General features: G+C 40.3%; 1 protein-coding gene across 1 annotated transcript; it reads right to left on the minus strand.

Annotated features, from left to right (window-relative positions):
* Positions 1-14,231: 14,231 nt before the first annotated feature.
* LOC147611178 (uncharacterized) lies at positions 14,232-17,066 on the minus strand. The gene is made up of 5 exons (XM_086785839.1): positions 15,962-17,066; positions 15,679-15,764; positions 15,209-15,514; positions 15,003-15,086; positions 14,232-14,895 (listed from the first exon to the last, which is right to left on the minus strand). Exons 1-5 carry the CDS (start codon positions 16,310-16,312, stop codon positions 14,526-14,528), a joined length of 1,197 nt encoding a protein of 398 aa, XP_086641965.1. The 5' UTR covers positions 16,313-17,066; the 3' UTR covers positions 14,232-14,525.
* Between the last annotated feature and the right edge of the window lie 1,478 nt (positions 17,067-18,544).

The following is an 18,544-nucleotide window of genomic DNA, read 5'->3' on the forward strand; positions in this document are numbered from 1 at the left end:
TTGTGGGGCCCAACCTGGCATGTTTTGGCTTGTCTCCTCAGGGTTCTTGGTAGGGTGTCCTTCCATGGCTTCTGAGTCAGAGGACGAGTCATTATCACTATTCGTGGATCTTGGGTTGCACTCCCTTGGGTTCCAGCCGAAGGCCAAGATGCTAACGTGGAGGGATGGTGTGAGCCTGCGTAAACTGAAACACTTTCTAGTGGTTCAGGCTCTAGCACCCGACCAGAACGTAGATGCATGTGACGTGGGTACCCTACGTGTGTTGGTAACTACCCTTGAAGCCCACACAAGTGGTTTCTTGGGTATTTCGCACCCCGTTTTTACTTGTTTTTAGATTTTCTTTAGACTGTTTTTAACTCGTTTTTGACCCCCTTACTTACGGTCAAACTTGGACTAGAGCGTGTGATAGCTCGAAACGAGCGTATCGTTCAAAGGGTCCTAGTGTGCTTTACAGCACCGTGTTCGCCTATCTAGAGCTCCTGTAGTCCTCAAAACAGTCCGTTTCCTTGGGGGGAAGGGGCAAAAGCCTATTTGCTTGTGGAGGAAAGGGTGAGGGCTTTATCCCACATGCTCACTTTACTCCTTGGAGAGTGGGCTACATATAGGGCACGACTTCCCATAAGCTCTCACTTGAAAGAAAGCTATGAAGGCTCACTCTCCTATATATATATATCAAAAGACCGAGACCGGGGCCGGGGTCGTGGGTCAATTGGGGTTCTTTCTTTTCAAAAAAAATTTCTCCAATTAGAAAATCTTTCCTCTCCACACGTTTGGTTCTTTCTTTAAAAATAAAATTTAATTTTTTATTTTTTATTTTTTATTTTTTATTTTTTAAAATTTTTATTTTCTATTTTTTTCAAAGATAAGTTTTCTAGGGTTTCTTTAGGGTTCAGCCTTGGCCGCGGCGCAGTTCGCACACAGCACAGGTCTAGGGATTCAGAAATCCCCCCTCACACGCAGAAAACCAGATAACAGAATGCACGCCCACACGCGGAGTGGAAAAATAACAAAAGAAACAGAGATGCAGAAGACAAATTGCAGAAACAGAGATTGAAAACCACAGAAACACCTCAACAGCAACACAGACGCCTTTCCTACAGTGTAAATTAAACTTCACGCAGCAGCCCGAGCTGCAAACTGGAGCTTGGTGCAGGGCAACTCCCCGGCAGCGGCGCCAAAAATGTGCGCTTTTGCCGTACAGGTCGTAGCTGGGGACTTGCCGGACACCGTATGCGAGCCACGAATGGGGATTCCCGCGTCGCAGCAGTGAAGAAGGAGCCGCCGTCTCGCCGCTCTACCGCCTCTCCGCCACCGTGCCGCTACACAGTGCTCGATCGCTCTCTCACTCACTCTCTCTCTCTCTCACACACGCAGGAGAAGGAAACCAAGGAGATAAGGCAAGAGCACTCTTGTATTCACAACACATGAGAATGAAGATTTTAGGGTTACATTTGACTCTTATAGGTGACTTGGCCGTTCACACTTGGGCGCCCATACATGGCCGGCCGATCCTAACCCTTATCCTACTAATATTCAAGGTACGCCTCTCATCGACGATCACCCAATTCCTTTATCCTTAACATATGGTGCCGACAAGCCCAGCCCATGACTCAGAATATTTAAATTAATGACGTAAAACATAGTACGTCGTCTCAATGTCCGTCATAGGTTAACATGACGTCAATTAATGTGGTTCTGCAATGATTGCACATTGATCATATACTTGGAGAGGTTTTGAAACTTTCCCAATCTCCACCCAGCATGTCCCCTGGTGTGGTGTGGCCAGTGGTGGGAAGGGTGTTGGAAACACAGTTGTAGGAATGCGCGCATGCACACACACACACACGCACACACACACACACACACACACACACACACTAGAGAAGCTCAAGGGAGCACACAATGAGATAGATAGATAATGAATGTGACCTGTACAAAGATAATATGTGTAGCCCAAGATGGGTGTATACTAGCATTAGGGAAAAAGCCTTCTAAAGAGGGAAAAGTGCCCTAACTCTAGTGTTCACACACATCGCTACCAAATATGGCTACAAATACCTCTAGGAGTGATGATGTGAACAAGGGGTGAGAAGTATAGAGATGTGCTAGTCTCTTTGGACTGTGAGAGGGAGCTCAAACTAATCTCCAAAGGGAAGTAAGTTCAAAGCTTTGCAAAAAGCTTCAAACTTCTCTCGTGAGAGAGCCTTTGTGAATAAATCTGCCATTTGTCCTGTGTTGGCACATAAGCCAAGTTGATTTCCCCTGGGGAGCATCTCTCCCTAACATAATGATAATGCACCTCAATATGATTTATGCGAGCATGAAAAACTGGATTCCTTGCAATTTCCATAATGCTCTGACTACTATCAGTAAAGATGGTAGTGGCTAAGGACTCGCCAATACCCAAACCAACAACAATAAGACATTTGAGCTAAACACACTGAACTGTAGCTATAACAGCTGCCCTCCTGTACTCAACTTCAGAGCTAGAAGTGGCCACAATGGGTTGCTTCTTTTATTGATCCATGATATATATGAATCACAAAGGCGAAAGAAAAAACCACTCATGGACACTCGTGTATCATAACATCTAGCCTAGTCTGAGTCTGTAAATGTATGCAGCTGTGATTTAACCCCCTTGGGATAAAACAACCCAAAGTGGTTGGTGCCCTTTAGGTAACAAAGCAGCCATTTGATTTGTCCATATGCCATGATGGCAGAATCTCGTTAATTTTTTTCGTGACTACAAAATCACATCGCTTGTACACTGTGATTTGTCCATACAACATGACTACAAAATCATGTCTCTTGTACATTGTGATTTGTCCATACAACATGAGTATAAAATCACGTCGCTTGTACACTGTGATTTTTCCATACACTAACTGTAGAATCATGTTGACTTTTGTCGTTGACTGTAAAAATACGTCACTCATACACCGTGATTTGTCTGTACACTATGGCTGCAAAATCATGCCGTTTTTTATGTTGATCAAGAGTAAGATAAGGATTTTTTATTTTAAGCCTCGTGATCCAAGAAATCGTGACTGTGGGAATCTCAGAGAAGATAATCATGGGCATGATCACGGTCGATGATCACGGCCGTGATTTTGTAGGTTTTATAAAAAATGTGATTTGCAAAAAATCTAAAATTACTCCTCCATATAAATCTGACTCATGTCCCCATTAGAGTAAAGGAATTAAGTTTTATGACATAAATTGCCTCCTTCCTTAGTCCATTCAATAACCTAGATGGATTTACAAGTTGTAAAGTTGGAGACCTTGTTACTCCGATCCCTTGGACCTTTGTTATTTTTGAAGATCTAGAAAATAAATGGTCCCTTTTTGGAAATGTATATTTACTTAACTTTGAGTAAGCTAATCCATACTGAGAATTCCATCATACACTCCTAATGGTGGAACTTTGATTTTGCATTCGGTCAAGTTCTATCTAGGGAGAATTGGAGATTATCTGTCTCATGGCATGTGAGGAATAATTTCCCACTAGCCAATTTTACTTGCATGTGTTTACTCTATCTCTAATCTAATTCTAAAATTAATTAAAACATCAATCACTTACATTGGAAGCTTGGAGGCTATTGAATAATAGAAAATTACCAATTTGGGCCTTGATGTTCAATGTGGCAACATGAATTTTTCCTTTTTACTTTTGGAGGCACTAGTTGAGATGGAAAATTCCTTCTTAGATTTCCCTGATTCTTGGGTGGTGGTCCTTGTTGCTAACTTTGAGTAGGTGTTTCCAATCTTTAATTACTTTACACTAATGTTGTAGGCCTTTAATACTGTGGTCCCACAACACTTTATGTCGAAAAAACCATTGATAGGTGCACTGGGATATTCACTCATAATATGCCCAGGTTATTAGCATAGAAAATATTTGTATTCCCTCCTGATTGGCCCATAATAATTTGTATGATACTCGAGAGTGGCCCATAATAATTTGTATGATACTCGAGAGTCTTCTCTCCTTGGTCTCATATTTTGAGAATCCTAGGTTAGGCCTTGGCCTCTACTTTTCTTAGGCTTGGACAAACTATGATTTCCTATCTTACTACATTGCTCATGGTAGCCTTCTTTGCTGATAGCTCTCCTTTGAGAAAGCCTTGGCAGAGTCTTCCACCATGTAAATAGCTTCAACTACTATGGAATTTGGCTTGGAATTCTTGACTAGCATATCCATTGGTGAATCCAACTGCTTGATAAATCTGTTAAGATGGGTAGTATCATCCATAGGAGGGGCAAAGCACATTAGATTTGTGTAAGCTTGATGGTACGCTTCGACAATCGTCCCTTCCTAAGAAAGTTCTAAAACTTGTTCATTATGTCTTCTTTATAGCCATGTGGATAATACCTCTAAAACAAGTATGTCCTTAGGTCAACCCATTTTAGCTGGTCCTGATTTAGATGGTTTGTTTCGCCATGAACGTGAACATGCTGCACCAGTAGTCTTTAAATAAGCTAATGCCATTTTGTATGCATTCGTTATAACCAGCTATATAGAAATGTTCGTCCATAGCACCAAACTAGTTACGGATAATTTCAACCAAATCATTTTCTTCTCCTTAAAAGGGAAAAGGCTAAGATTTTTGATTTTCTTTGTAATGATTCCCTTGTATGGTGTTTTTAATGTAGAATACTGTGTATTTCTTTGGGTACTTCAAAGGTAGACAAACACCATATCTCCTTCTATGATTGGACTTTGATTGGACACTAAATGGTAATATCTTTTAGTTATCCTTGGCATGAACCATTGAAAGTTCATTAGTGTCACACTTACCCTCTCTATCCTTCATCCTCTCACAATCTCACACTCGTCAACTCCAAAACAAATATAAGTGTGTCTTAAAAACCTGAAATCATAATGAGAAAAAACTTAACTTTATAGAAATTAAAGGTTTCTTAATAACTTAAAGATAGCGTGACAATAAATTGTGCACATTCGACAAATGAGATTAGAACAAACGCCTATCTCCATTTAGATGATAGCAAAATCTAAAATATAGTTGGGTCACCTTAAGGTTTGCACTTATCTTTTTCATGTACCACCATGCATTCCAAGGCTTTTCATTACATAACCAATTGATGCTTTCTCTATTTGTACCCTAGTGGAGTGCATCTAAATCTATCAAGTGCTTCTTGCAATCGCCTATTAGTCACTATTAGAACCCTAGTGGAGTGCATTTGCATGTATCAGGTGCTTCTTTCAATTCCCTATCAGGCTCTTCTTGCTGCACAATAAGATCCTCTCATGGATTTATCGTCTTTGAGAACTTTCAATCGCTCTTAAACTCTTATCTAATCTACCAACATTTCTAGATAGCTCTTGCTCTTTGTTAGTAACAACTTTCACATCTTCTTCCAACTTTGAGCACTTCACTTGCTCTTCTCGCAATGCCAACTAATATGCATATTAGCCGGAATATGCAGTTGCAAAAGATGAATACATTATTTTTTATTGTATAAAAGACCATGCAACATTGGAGCTCATGAGGTATCAATACACAAACGTTAATAATATCCCAACAATCCATGCTTACCTTTACCGACATACTTGACCAAGGATGATAAACTTTGAAAGGGAGGATTTGCATGGTGTGATGGATCTTCTAGTTGATATAAAGAAACCATCCACCCACAAATCAATATTTTCTTTCCGCATGTCTTTGTAGATAGTAGCCTCATTGATGCAACACTTGTGGTAATGCACCCATATAGGCAGCATACTCCTCATCAACTTGAGTGTGTAAATTAGCTTTACTTTTGTTCCATTTTTGGAGGATGAGAGTGAAAGAAACAAACAAGGAGAGAACCAAAGCCAATGAGGGGAATGTAGGAGACATAAAAAGAGCATAAGATTATGAAAGTTGATAAGAAAAGAGAAGAAAAACTATAGCAATATAAATTGGAGATGGCGAGGTATTGTTATACTGCTTAGCTCATATCAAATGAGTTTTTGGTGCTTAAAGATTAAAGAGATTGTAGGGAGACTCCATAAATAGCACAATAGCTAAAGGGGAAAAGTGATAATCCATGATTATGGAGCCTAACCTATGATTACAATTATGATTATGGAGCCTAATCTATGATTACGGCTATGATTCATAGCAACACTTGAAAGGGAAAGGTGAGAAGGCATGATTATGGAGCCTAATCTATGATTATAGCTATGATTATGGATACTAATCTATAATTACAGCTATGATTATGGAGCCTAATACATAATACCCAAAAAAAAAACATGTTTTGATTATAGGTAGGTATGGGATAACTTCTTGTGGAGTAGTTATAACGTTTGGTGATCACAAGTAAGTATGGGAGAGATTTTGCAAGGGTTTTTTACCCCAAAAAAATAGAGAAATAAAAAATGTCATTTTTAAAGGTCATTCATTTAATGGGGGTGATGATGTGGTGGTCTAAGTATTTAAGTGATTATGAAGCTTAAATTTTGACTGTGGATATTTTAAAACTAGCAAGTATGTCAATTGACTACACTAAAGGAATTGTCACTATTTTTCAAGACTTCCTTACCAAATCTCTGATCTGGCAATACCTTGATTGTTGCTATGCAATAAGATAAGACCATGCCACCTCCTAGCTTCTTCTTTGAAACACAAGATAAGCATCCTAGACTAAAAAATTCATTAGAAGTCTCTCTAGATTTTTCCACTTGGGTTATAGTCGAGCAATAGCCACCATGCCTTCCAAGAGGAAGAACTTGGTTCAAGTCTACCTTAATGGCATCTACTCTCGATAGTCACTCTTGCGTTATTTTAAAAAAAAACATGCCGATTTTGGACACCCTCAAATCAGGACTTGCCCATCCATGATGATGGCCAAGTGACCTACTATGGTAGGAAAACATGAAGAAGGCACTAATAAGACATTGTGAACCTTTAACAATTGTGAGAAAATATTGATCTTATGGCCATCTGATGAAGAAAGGATCTTAATTTTGGATTCTTTGTTTCACTTAGAAAGCACAAACACTAGGGACCACTTGGAGAAAAAGTATAGAATCTCGAGCGTTATGTTCCATCAAGGAAGAAGCTCCATCAAGAAGAGAAATCATGAACATTAGAATGAAACTAGGAGGGAAAATGGATCCAGTACAACAAAACTTCTTAAAAGAAAAATTAATCCGAAACAACATGATTTCTTAAAAGAAAAATATGTCCACTAGATCCGTCACCTCACCCAAAATGAGATTTTTGAGGTGAATCTCTATGGAGTTGGGAGGCACGGCAAGAAGCTAGCTCTTACACTCGCAACCCAATCAACTAATTCACAAGAAAACCTTGGAAGATTCCTCACAACCAAATGGGAAGATCAAGTTGATTGGGGTGGGGTCACTAACATGGCATGGATTTAAGAACACATTATATATGACCTGCGCACTCATGGTCACAGAAAAGTTAGAACTCCAAACATATATTGGAAATTCCCTTCAAAATGCCCTAAAAGAGACTCCATTTTGGAAAACGTCTGAATTTGGATATGAAATGACATGAATGCACAAAAGTCTCACTAGCTCATATAGAACAGTTGAAGAAATCACTTCATCAAATTGTCTCGAGGGTGGTTCCAACTTCCACTCTATAGGGAAACCCCATGAAAACACCTTTTCTATTGATTTTAAGATTTTAAAGGGTCCTTATGTAGATTTAAGGATAATAATAGTGTTCCTTCTCTAAATCAGAGGACAATAAAAGTATATAGAATTTCATTCTTAAGATCTCCATGAAAAGTAAGAGGCCCCTAATGTTAACTCTTGTGCCATTTAAATAATTTTAAGTATCATCCCTTAGAGATGAAATTGGAATACTTAATCAAAGTACCACATCTACACATGCATGTGGAAGAACACTCCTTTAATGATTGTGAAGCTTAAAAGTTTGAACCTTGTTATCATCATTGAAGAATGTAATGGTGAACAATTTCCTTTTCTATCACCTTGATGTGACCTTGTGTGGACAAGTTAAAGCTTCACTCTTGCCCATATAACACGTAAAAAAAATTAGAACTGTGATGTATAGAGTAAAAGAGAGCCTCACTTCACATGTTTAGGGAAAAAACAACTTGCTTCTCTAATTGTTAGGAAAATGGAGAGAAGAGATCGAGCTATGTCCCTTGTCCACATGGGCAATTGCCTAACGAATGCTTCGGCTTCGGCTCTCAATAAATTTTGAACTACACATGCGGGATCTTTTGGGGTGTAGTCCAGGATGCTTATGCAAACCAATCCCAGAATACTACACGGCACTATGACGACCAAAAGTTTAAAAAAAATCAAAGCATAAATATGCTAGGCTTTGTAGAGCTCCATGATAGGGGAAGGGAAGGGGAGGGCAAGGGTATTTTGTGCCAATGTTTCACATACACAAGTTGAGGATAATTGCTCAGCCTTCAGTGCCACATTGGTTCCATTTCTAGCACCACCAAGTTATGATGGAAGTTCAATTCTCAATAAAACCCATTGTGGGTCATCATAATCTCCATCTTCTCAGTATGGTGGGGGGGTAGGCACTTGTGTTGTCCACCTACTCGTAAGTGATGTCATGACCTAATACAATGAGTCTATGATTGGTTCTCTTGTGCACACCTGGCAAATAGAACCATCTCACATTCTCCTAAGAATGGATCCCTCTCAACATTGGCTTTTGCATATAGAAAAATAGGCATGTCGCTAAGCCTAGTGGTACATACGTATCATTGGCAAGACCCTCATCATGCCCCCTGCTCACTCTAGGGTACCCTTGCATGATTCCAAGGTGTCAGCTTGAAATTCAGCAACATGACCGTACATTTCCCATCATTGACGATCTCATTAATTAAGAGAAGCCTTGGACTTTTCTCCCACACAGGAATTTGGTTGCTTGTGTGCCGAAAAGAAGCCATTATTAGGTGTGCAGCACTAGGTAATGTAGCATGCAATAAGTTGATCATTGTAAAGCATAGTTCTTTAAACCTATGAGTAATGTGCAGCACTAAGACTTTGGTTGCTCATGTGTAGCACTAAGTAATGTAGCTTGCAATAGGCTGATCATCATTGTAACATGCAACAAAGCCTTCTTTAAACATGCGAGTTTATGCAATCCACTTTACTTTAAGAGAGAAGAGTAGAGTAGAGAGACAAAAGATGGTAGTCAACACCAAATTGGGTCCCAATTACCCACTGAAGGGCGCCCCTTGCAAGTAGGAGTATTTGCTTGTATTACTTTGGAGAACTTTGTACAATGATGAGTTGATGACTGTGGACTGCCAAATGCAAGGATGAGGAAGACCGAAGATGCAGGTTGAACCGTACGTTGAACCAATAGCACCATAGAAGACTCCATGAATCCACTTATGCAAATCCAGAACCGTTGATGATATGCACATATGTTGGGGCTGAAGATTAGATGATCTTCTATGCTGCCTTGGACTGAAGCACGGAGTGCTTGAGCTATTTGTATGCTCCAAGAACCCTGAGGGTACTCAAGCACACATGTTCTCTTACTGCTTTGTTGAATACTTGTGAGAGATGATGTGAGGGATGAGTTACTTATATACGAGATTTTGTTGTTGGTCAGTGGACAGATTTATGCTGCTATCAGCCATAATTGCTGAAAATAAACATTTAATGCCATCACCTAGCATTTAATGTCGGTATTAAATACTAGACCAACATTAAATGTTAGTCGATTGGATTATATGTTGTAATAGACTGTTTGCAATCTCTGAGTGCTAGTCAACTGCATTATTAAAGGGGGTCTATGATGTTTAGCATCAAGCCAAGGCAAACCCATGCAATGGCCATGGGCTGGCCCATGTGCACATACCTATATATAATGCTTTTGCATGCTCTTTCATGCATCTACCATTACTAGACTGACCCCTACATGCACTATCCTCCTTTGGTGACTTAAATTCTTATATTCTCTAAGTGGTTTAAGGGACTAACCTTGGCATCTAGAATGACCTATGTAGTTGTGCCTAACATGTCCCGGACTGAGGCTCACAGTGGGGCCATGGCATACGATAAATAATCCTAAAAAGGGTATTAATGATGTATGGTTTTACATAAAATGCTAAGCCAGTGTGCCACACAGCACCACAGTGTAGGGTGCATGTGACATTCCCTCCCGCTTAGCTTGGCGCAACAGGTTCATGGTGGCTTCCAAGTAGTCCTGAAAGAATTCTTCATCTAGCCAATACGCTTTCATGAGTGCCTCGGTCCTTGAACTCCATGTAGAATTGTCTTTGTTTACGACTGGAACCATGCCTCCATCTATGGGGGAGAATCTACTCGGGCTCGATGACTTCAGCTTTTTCAACCATCTTACGCTATTGCTCGTTTGAGACCACCTGCGATGCTAGTCCAACATAGGACTTCAACCAAGAAACATGGAAGATGTTATGCATAGTTTAACTATCTAGTAGCTTTAGCTTCATGGAGAAATCATTGAGTGGATGATCAAAAAAGGTCCAAAGCTTTAAGAAGAGTGCTTAGGACAATGCTTTTCCACTTGCTTCCATTTCTACTTCATGATCTGGCAATACACCCAATCCCCTGCTTTGTAGTTGACATGTCTTCTATATTTGTTAGCTTGCCTAGTGTATGCTAGTCTTGTTGGCCTCCAAGGAAGGTGACACCATCCTCAAAAGAAGTGATGAGAAATGGCCAAATGCTATCTTATAGGAAGTCCGACCAATACTGGATGAGTAAGTATTGCTCAAGATTGCATGTACCACAGAAAGATAATGTTCTCACTTCAACGACTGAGAACATCCAATGCCAACTGATTATATATTTATGTCTCGCCATCTGTCTGAGAATAGAATTCATTGGGACAACTGTAATTGGGTTCCAAAGCTCTCGAATAATTCTCGCCAATGTGAAGCAAACTTTGGATCCCTGTCAGATATAATTGTCCTTAGCGAACCACATATGGAATACCAAAAGTAAAGAAACAAGCGAGCGATATCTTCTATTATGGCCGTTTCCTTGTATGGAATGAGCATGCAAAACTTACTGAATTGGCAACAATCATCATGGATTGTGTGTTCATGGATCCAAATGGTCCTACAAAATCCATGCTAATGTCTTGAGAATTGGCAAAGGTTGTAGCAGCCTTGCCTACTTCGTATGAGAAACCTTCACTTTTTGGCAAATCTAACACGATTAGACATGTTAATATACATCCCTTCTCATTTTTGGCCGATAAAATAAATGCTCTAACTTCTCCAATGTACTATTGATACCGTGATGACCCTCGATAAGAGAGTCATGGGCATTGTGAAGAAGTGCCAGTCGCTGAGTAAGCATAGTCGGTTCTTGTAAAACAACCAGCCATCTTGGATGGTATAGCAAACCGTTTCTGACTAAAGGACCAATCTATACTGAGTCCCGAATTCCAAAGAATCCTCATACTAGGGCTTCATACTATCTAAATCTTTTCTCTGTATTTCGAGCGCAGTGGGAGTCTGAATGGTACCTTTACGACTTCGAGCATCAACGAGCCACACTTGGTACAATCTTTCTTACCATGCCCCACAGTGTGGTGGAAGAAACATCGATTCTCCCCCTTGTACTGCATTTACTCGTTTGGTTGGAGATATCCACCAGTAATGCCCTCCTTGGCCTTTCCCTCAAGTATTTCTTAGGCTTAAATTCGCTATCTTTCTTGCGTCCTAAGGTGCTATGGGAACCTTTCTTCATATCCTTGCAACTTTGAGCTCCCTTCCTTGACTGGATGATGACTGTTGGGTGGTGGATGACTACTGCTAGTGTTTGGGAGCTAGCCTAGATCTACTTGGGCTTACCTTCACTCAACATCATTTCCTAATTCTAAGCGAGTAAGAGCTCTGTCATGACTATGGCTCAAACTTATGCACGGTGAACCTAATGTTGGTATCCAACCCCCTAATGAACACCTTCAATTTATCCTCCTGAGATATCCCCAATTGTTGTGTTGACCCGGTAACTTTGTTAGAGTATGTCAATACTAGAGACCCATTTTGGGAGAGTTTCAAGGTTGGTCATGTCTTAGAGAGGAAGAACGTTTTTTAAGGTTGGACACGAAGGTGTCCCATACATATTTGGGAGACCCTGTGGAACATTAGTCCGATCTATATGTAGACTGGACTAATGTTGCCACCAAGCAACTGCTTCACCGGAGAGGTGAGGTGGACTCGGTCTTGAGAATCTAAAAGCTTAGCCAAAGGAAAATATGCCACAAATTAATGAATAAATTAAGTAATTGTGGCATGATCACACTTACCATCATACTTAATTTTGGTTGAGCTCATATAATGGTGGTGATTAGGGCAATGAAGAAACTCAAACCTTCTTGTGCCAGAGTAAAGAGAATTGACAACATGTTTGCTTACATAGATGCTATCAACTACTAGTGTTGGAGTTACATGGTGTCTCGTTCAAGCCTTTGTTGGTGTTCTTAAGCTACTTGTGCCCGTCGTGGATCTTCATCAACCTTACGTTTGACACCCTTGATTGACCCTTTGTTCATCATCATGTCGACTTCTTTGGCCATTCTTTTTGTCTTTGTGCTACTTCATAATCTTTCAAGTTTTGAAAGTTCTTTTGGCTTTTCATCTTCTTTGACTGCTTCTTTCACTTTTTCGACTCTCTTTAGCTTCTTTTTTCTTGACTTTTTTTTGCTACTGCTTCTTTAACCTCAATTCGTTGCCTAAGCAATTTGTGTTGTTCCAAAATTGCTTTGACAAAGTCTTCACTAAGTTGCAGAAGCGTTTCTGTGGTGGTATTTTCTTTGTTGATCTCTCCTTCCATGTCTTCTTTATAGCTTTTTGAATAAGTCTCTTGACATTATGGAGGTCTAGGTGGTTTTTCTTGACCACAATTTTACCATCCACAAGATGCTCTCACTTTTGGATTACTAAGTTAGGTTACAACCTACATCTTTGATACCTATGTAGCATGCAATAGGTTAGTCATCGTAAAGCACAACAAAGCTTTCTTTAAACCTGTGTTTATGCAATCCAATTTACATTAAGAGAGAAGATGATAGTCGACACCAGATTGGGTCCCAATTACCCATTGAACCCTCTCCCCCTCCCTCCCTACAAGCAAAAGTATTTGCTTGTTTTACTTTGGAGAACTTTGTACAATGATGAGAATGATGTTTGTGGACTGCCAAACACAAGGACAAGGAAGACCGAATGCAAGCTAAACCATATGCTGAACCAATAGCACTAGAGAAGACTCTATGAAGCCACTTATGAAAATCTGGAACTGTTGAGGATATGCACATATGCTAGCTCAAGATGAGAGGATCTTCTATGCTGCCTTGGACAGAAGCACGGAGTGCTTGAGCTGTTTGTATGCTCAAAGAACCCTGAGGGTACCCAAGCACACATGTAGAAAAGTAATCTATGCTGCCTTGGACGGAAGCACGGAGTGCTTGAGGCTGTTTGTATGCTCCAAAAACCTTAAGGGGGTAGTGTAGAAGAGTAAGACTGGGAGGTGAAACCTTGCCTGGGCATGACCACAGAAACTGGTCTCAAAAAAAAAGCTAGCAAAAAAAAAGCTAGCACCTGTGGACACGGGAGCCAGCCAAAGCCTATACCTCATGAGACTTGGTGTGCACTATAGCAACCATCATTGACCCCCACAAAAGCGTGGGTGGAAGTATGGAGAGCACATGGCACCCATAATATCACCTGCTTGCTCAGCATATAAGACATAATTACCTTCACTATCAGGTAAAACAAACCAATTACAGAAGCCTTGCTCAGCATATAAGACATAATTACCTTCACTATCAGGTAAAACAAACCAATTACAGAAGCTGCTCAATTCTCATGCAAATCTCTAAGACAATACAGCATGGCATGCTCCTGTCAAAATAGACTCTTAAGCCTCACATGCATAATGAAATACTTACGTCTGCTATCAATGCCATCAAAACATGCATCCAGGAAAAACATACAAGTGCCTCAGAATATTCACCTTAAAGTAGAGCCATCCCTTACAGCTTACGATGACAGTAATATAGTTAACCTACTACATCTCCAGTATCTACTACTTTCTACCTGGGTTTAGCATATGCTGCCACCATTAGGAAATGCCTAAGTTTCTACAACACAATAATAATTGAGAACACCTTGAAAGCTTTTACAAGAACTAGATCTAATACCAGGTGAGTCCTTGAACAAGTTTTCTTACAAAAGCACCAAGACACTAGAGCATGTTCGTACAAGAAAAACCCATCAACTATGATATTATGTATGACTATTTACATACCTTTCTTTACATGCAGACATTTAACTGGGCATGCATATCATCGAGGCTGGCCCTCAGCATTAACATATTGACTATTTTCAGTACGTTATAAGCCCATACCTACTTTACACCTGGTTCTGCTAATCAGTTTGAGGGAGGATCATAAGGCAACAGCTATCCAGCGAAGGAAAAGATGAACCGAAAAGTCAACCAAAACACCAGCTCCCCAAAAACCCACTTTGATAGCAATTTCTGCCAGTGAAATTCAGTGCCTACTATGGCTTCTGTACACATGATATGCTAGAGCAACTGATGCGGCTGCTCCCACAACAGCCAATACTGCCAATGTGTCCTCATTCTCCCAGAAATCAAACCACCAGGAGGCTTGCCACCATCTAGAACTCGAGTAAACTCTTTTTTTCTGTTCAGAGTTATCACCACCTTTCCTGAGGGCTTTCTGTCCCTCCACTTTTAAAAGACCATTAAGGCTGAGCTTGATGTGTCCATTATCTTGGCCAAAAAACTGTTCATGACCATGATAACTATCATTCCTGGTAGAAGGAAGAACACTGTTGCGATGTTGCAACACATTTTGCTTAGCTCGTTCAGGTTCGGCATCCAGTATTTCAGAAAGTCTGCAAACTCCAAGAAGCAATCCAAATGAATGCTATCAAAACTTTGGGTAGGTAAAACCACAATCTTCTCAACAGTAAAAGACATCTCAAATACAGTAAGAACTAACCGATCACATCTATTAACCAGATACCCTTTGCCAAAAAAATCATCCAAAACATTACAGACATTGTCTGGAGTCACGTATCCATAGCTGAAATTGATTCACACAACAAATGTCGTTGTCAGCTCAAAAATGGGTTAACCCAAACAACTCCACCAAAGGAATAAGTTAGCATGCGATGCAACAGTTACTGGTATGAATATCCATCTTACCAGTGACCTGAAACTTCGCCTGCAGTGTTTGAGCTGTATACAATCAAATTTCCTACACACTTGTAGCCTCCAATATAGGAGCAAGGCTTCACATAAACAGAAGCACCAAGACCTCGAGAGGCTACCTCATCTTTAAATTTCTTGATTATCACAGGACCCAAAACCCCAAATTCAACTTCACGGCTCCCATGTGCACAAACAAAAACATGAGTGCCCAACAGAAGCTCTGGCCTTCCAGGTAGCCATTCTCGATTACGAACCAGTACCTCATCGACAAACGCATCCACGTCAAAATGAGTCAATCCCCTGAAGCACAATGAGATCAATCTTCAGAATGTAACGAAAAACCTACACCAAGGTGTAATCAAGCCAGGCTGTTACTACAAGCTACTTAAAAACTGCAAGAAAGACAGCCAACGTTTACAGAGAAAAAGCAAAAATGCGTACACAGCATTTTGAACAATTCTTACCTGTAGCGGATCATATCTGGGAAAATCATAACATCTCCATTCGATGACTCGGTGCCATCACGCCCTTCACAAATGATAAGCCGTGTCTGTTTCAGCACAAATCTTGTAAGTTCACTTCAATTCAGCACCAAAAAACCCCTCCATAGGGTGAGTAAGATCTCCCTTTTTATGATGCCGGCCTTAAGCCTCCAATTCTCGTAATGGTCAGATCTCCATTCGGTACACATAGTGTCGCATACTCTTGAGCGAAATGGGAAGGGAAGGTGGTGTGGTGTGCCCTTACCTTTTTCATCATTTCGTTCTTCCTGGACTTGATTGAAGCTGCAAGAAATCGTGGGAGCCGATCAGATTCGGCAGCCTCTACCACAGAGGGCCAGAACTGAGGCTCCTTGAAGCACAGAAACACATGACGCTCAACGAGTTGAGAGCTGCAGACAAGAGGGGAGGAGCTGCTGCCCCGAGGGCCGGAGCCGAGCTTATGAAAGTCATCGCCGTTGAAAGGGAAGATTGGAGCCGCGCAGTCTACCAAAAGACAAGTCGAAGGGAGGGCTGGGGGCGAGCAATCGCCATTCAAGCTGCCAGATCCGCGGGACTCGTAGCTACTTGGCTCGCGGGAAGATGGTGCAGAGGCCATGTGAGGAAGGAGCAACTCAAGATCTCGCCAGGGCGAAGTCGAATGAAGGAGGGAGTGCGAAGGGATGCGCCATAGCTAGCGTTTCGAACCGATTAACTGACTTCTTGCCGCTTGATGTGCTCTCCTCAGGTGTAATAATGGCAGAGAAACTAGCACAAAGCCGATGCCGCCATAGCCAGAGATTCGAAGCAGAAAACAGAATGGCACAGAAACCCTAGCCTTCCTCAAGGAGCTCGAAAACCCTAGTTTTTCCTGAAAACAACCTAGCCTCGGCGATGTTGGAGGAACAGACGCTCGGAAACCCTAATTTCTTCCTGTTAAAATATCCTAACATCCGTCTTCTGCTGCTTCTTGAAAGCGAGACAGCTGAAGGAAACCCTATTTTCTTTGTCTTCTAGAATTAGTAGGGAAAGCGATATGAAAGAGGCAGTAAATTTGAAGCAGTAGGTGCCGCCATAGACACGTTCTTCTCCTTCTTCTTCACGGCCAAGTCGTCGTCTCCACCGACTGCTTTTTGTCATCCACAGTGTTAACCCGTCCTTCTCATCAACGGATGCTCAATAAAAGCTCGGCAAAAAAGCAGGCCATCTCGTCTCAGTTTGTATGGGTGCAGGAGATCCGTAAATGCGGGGGAGAAAGAGAAAGCTCTACTACAGCAGCCCGCCATAGCCTCTTCAAGTGTGTTCATTTCTCCTACAATATATATTAATAAACAGGTTATATCTTTTCTTCTCGAAATTGGAAGATATATATTAATAATAACAATAGCTTGTCCTCTTATTTACTACTACTGTTATTTTCATTATTATTTCCAAAAAATATAATAACAATTAGCATTTATCATTCTAATAAATTTATAGCGTTTAAATTATCATTATTATTAATATATGCATATATTAATACTCGATTTTCTCGTATTCTTAGTTATTGTCAACTTACAAGTACGTACTCACATTTCTCCCTGGAGAAAACTTTCACAAAACATTGATGCCCAGATTTCCTGTTCCAAAATTGTTTATACATTTCTACACCTAGGTATCTTGTCCACAACTCAAATGATAAAGCAATTTGCCAAAAAAAAAACATAATTTATCACTTATGTATGAAGAGATCGTTATGTCTAAGACCCCACTCTTAAAAAACATAATAAAACACCAAAGGCCTTTCTAAGTCTTATCACAAAAAGATGGGAAGATACAAAATTGTAATTGAAGATAGAGACATCTATCATGCACTCTTGTCACCTATGAAGTGCACATCGAGCCCTTCCCTATTTGTTCCCTCGGGCCTCCAACTCTGCCCCCAACACTCAATATTTCCCATGTCCCCCATCCCCCTCTTGTCCTACCTTCCCCTAATTTATAAAGTCTAAGCTTCTCTTTGTCACTACACTAGCACTTTGGCACTACACAATCTATGCCCTCGCCATAAAGATAAATCTCACATGACGTATGTCTTGCCACCTTGGCTAATACCTTTCTGCATTCTCTCTCTCTCTCTCTCTCTCTCTCTCTCTCTCTCTCTCTCTCTCTCTCTCTCCTTATTTTTATCATCCCACTACAAGCAAGACCATTCCTTGGGATTGTCCCATAAGCCACCAGCATAATGAGCGAAACACATGCTTATTATGATCACCTCTATTGATTTATTAGAGTTTTTTGCTTCCCTGTCAAAGATCTTGTTGTTGCAATATAAATTGGTCCAACCTTAAAGGGAAACTTGAAAAAGAATGTAATAAAATCGTGTTGTGTTCGTGTCATAAAAAGTCAAGCATATGTTCCTTTCCCTCTTTGTTTATGCCAAAGCATCCCACTACATGGAAAGAACTCTCTCTCTCTCTCTCTCTCTCTCTCTCTCTCTCTCTCTTCATATATATATATATATATATATATATATATATGTATATATATATATGTATGTATATATATATATGTATATATATATATGTATATATATATATGTATATATATATATGTATATGTATATATATATATGTATATATATATATATGTATGTATGTATACACATGTGTGTGTGCGCATGCGTATGCATCCATATGCGTGTGTGTACTCATGTGTGAGGTGAGATTTTTAATGAGATATACCATTGGAATGTGAGGTATAAATTGGAGAAGAGAACCACAACAATTAATCCATTGAGCAATGATGCATGAAAGGTAAGTTGTTAGTGGTTTCTGAATAGCCCAAAAGTAACACACCTTGTTGAAATGTT

Source organism: Cibotium barometz, chromosome 48 (assembly GCF_041138505.1).
Source record: "Cibotium barometz isolate CiBa-2024 chromosome 48, ASM4113850v1, whole genome shotgun sequence".
Classification (NCBI taxonomy): domain Eukaryota; kingdom Viridiplantae; phylum Streptophyta; class Polypodiopsida; order Cyatheales; family Cibotiaceae; genus Cibotium; species Cibotium barometz.

What these genes read in the sequence shown, in the direction of transcription:
- LOC147611178 (XM_086785839.1), bottom strand. Translation starts at nt 16,312, where the DNA reads ATGGCCTCTGCACCATCTTCCCGCGAGCCAAGTAGCTACGAGTCCCGC. An exon ending in AGAACGAAATGATGAAAAAG is followed by an intron (nt 15,765 to 15,961) that starts GTAAGGGCACAC and finishes GTGCTGAAACAG; the next exon opens with ACACGGCTTATCATTTGTGA. An exon ending in CCAGATATGATCCGCTACAG is followed by an intron (nt 15,515 to 15,678) that starts GTAAGAATTGTT and finishes ATTGTGCTTCAG; the next exon opens with GGGATTGACTCATTTTGACG.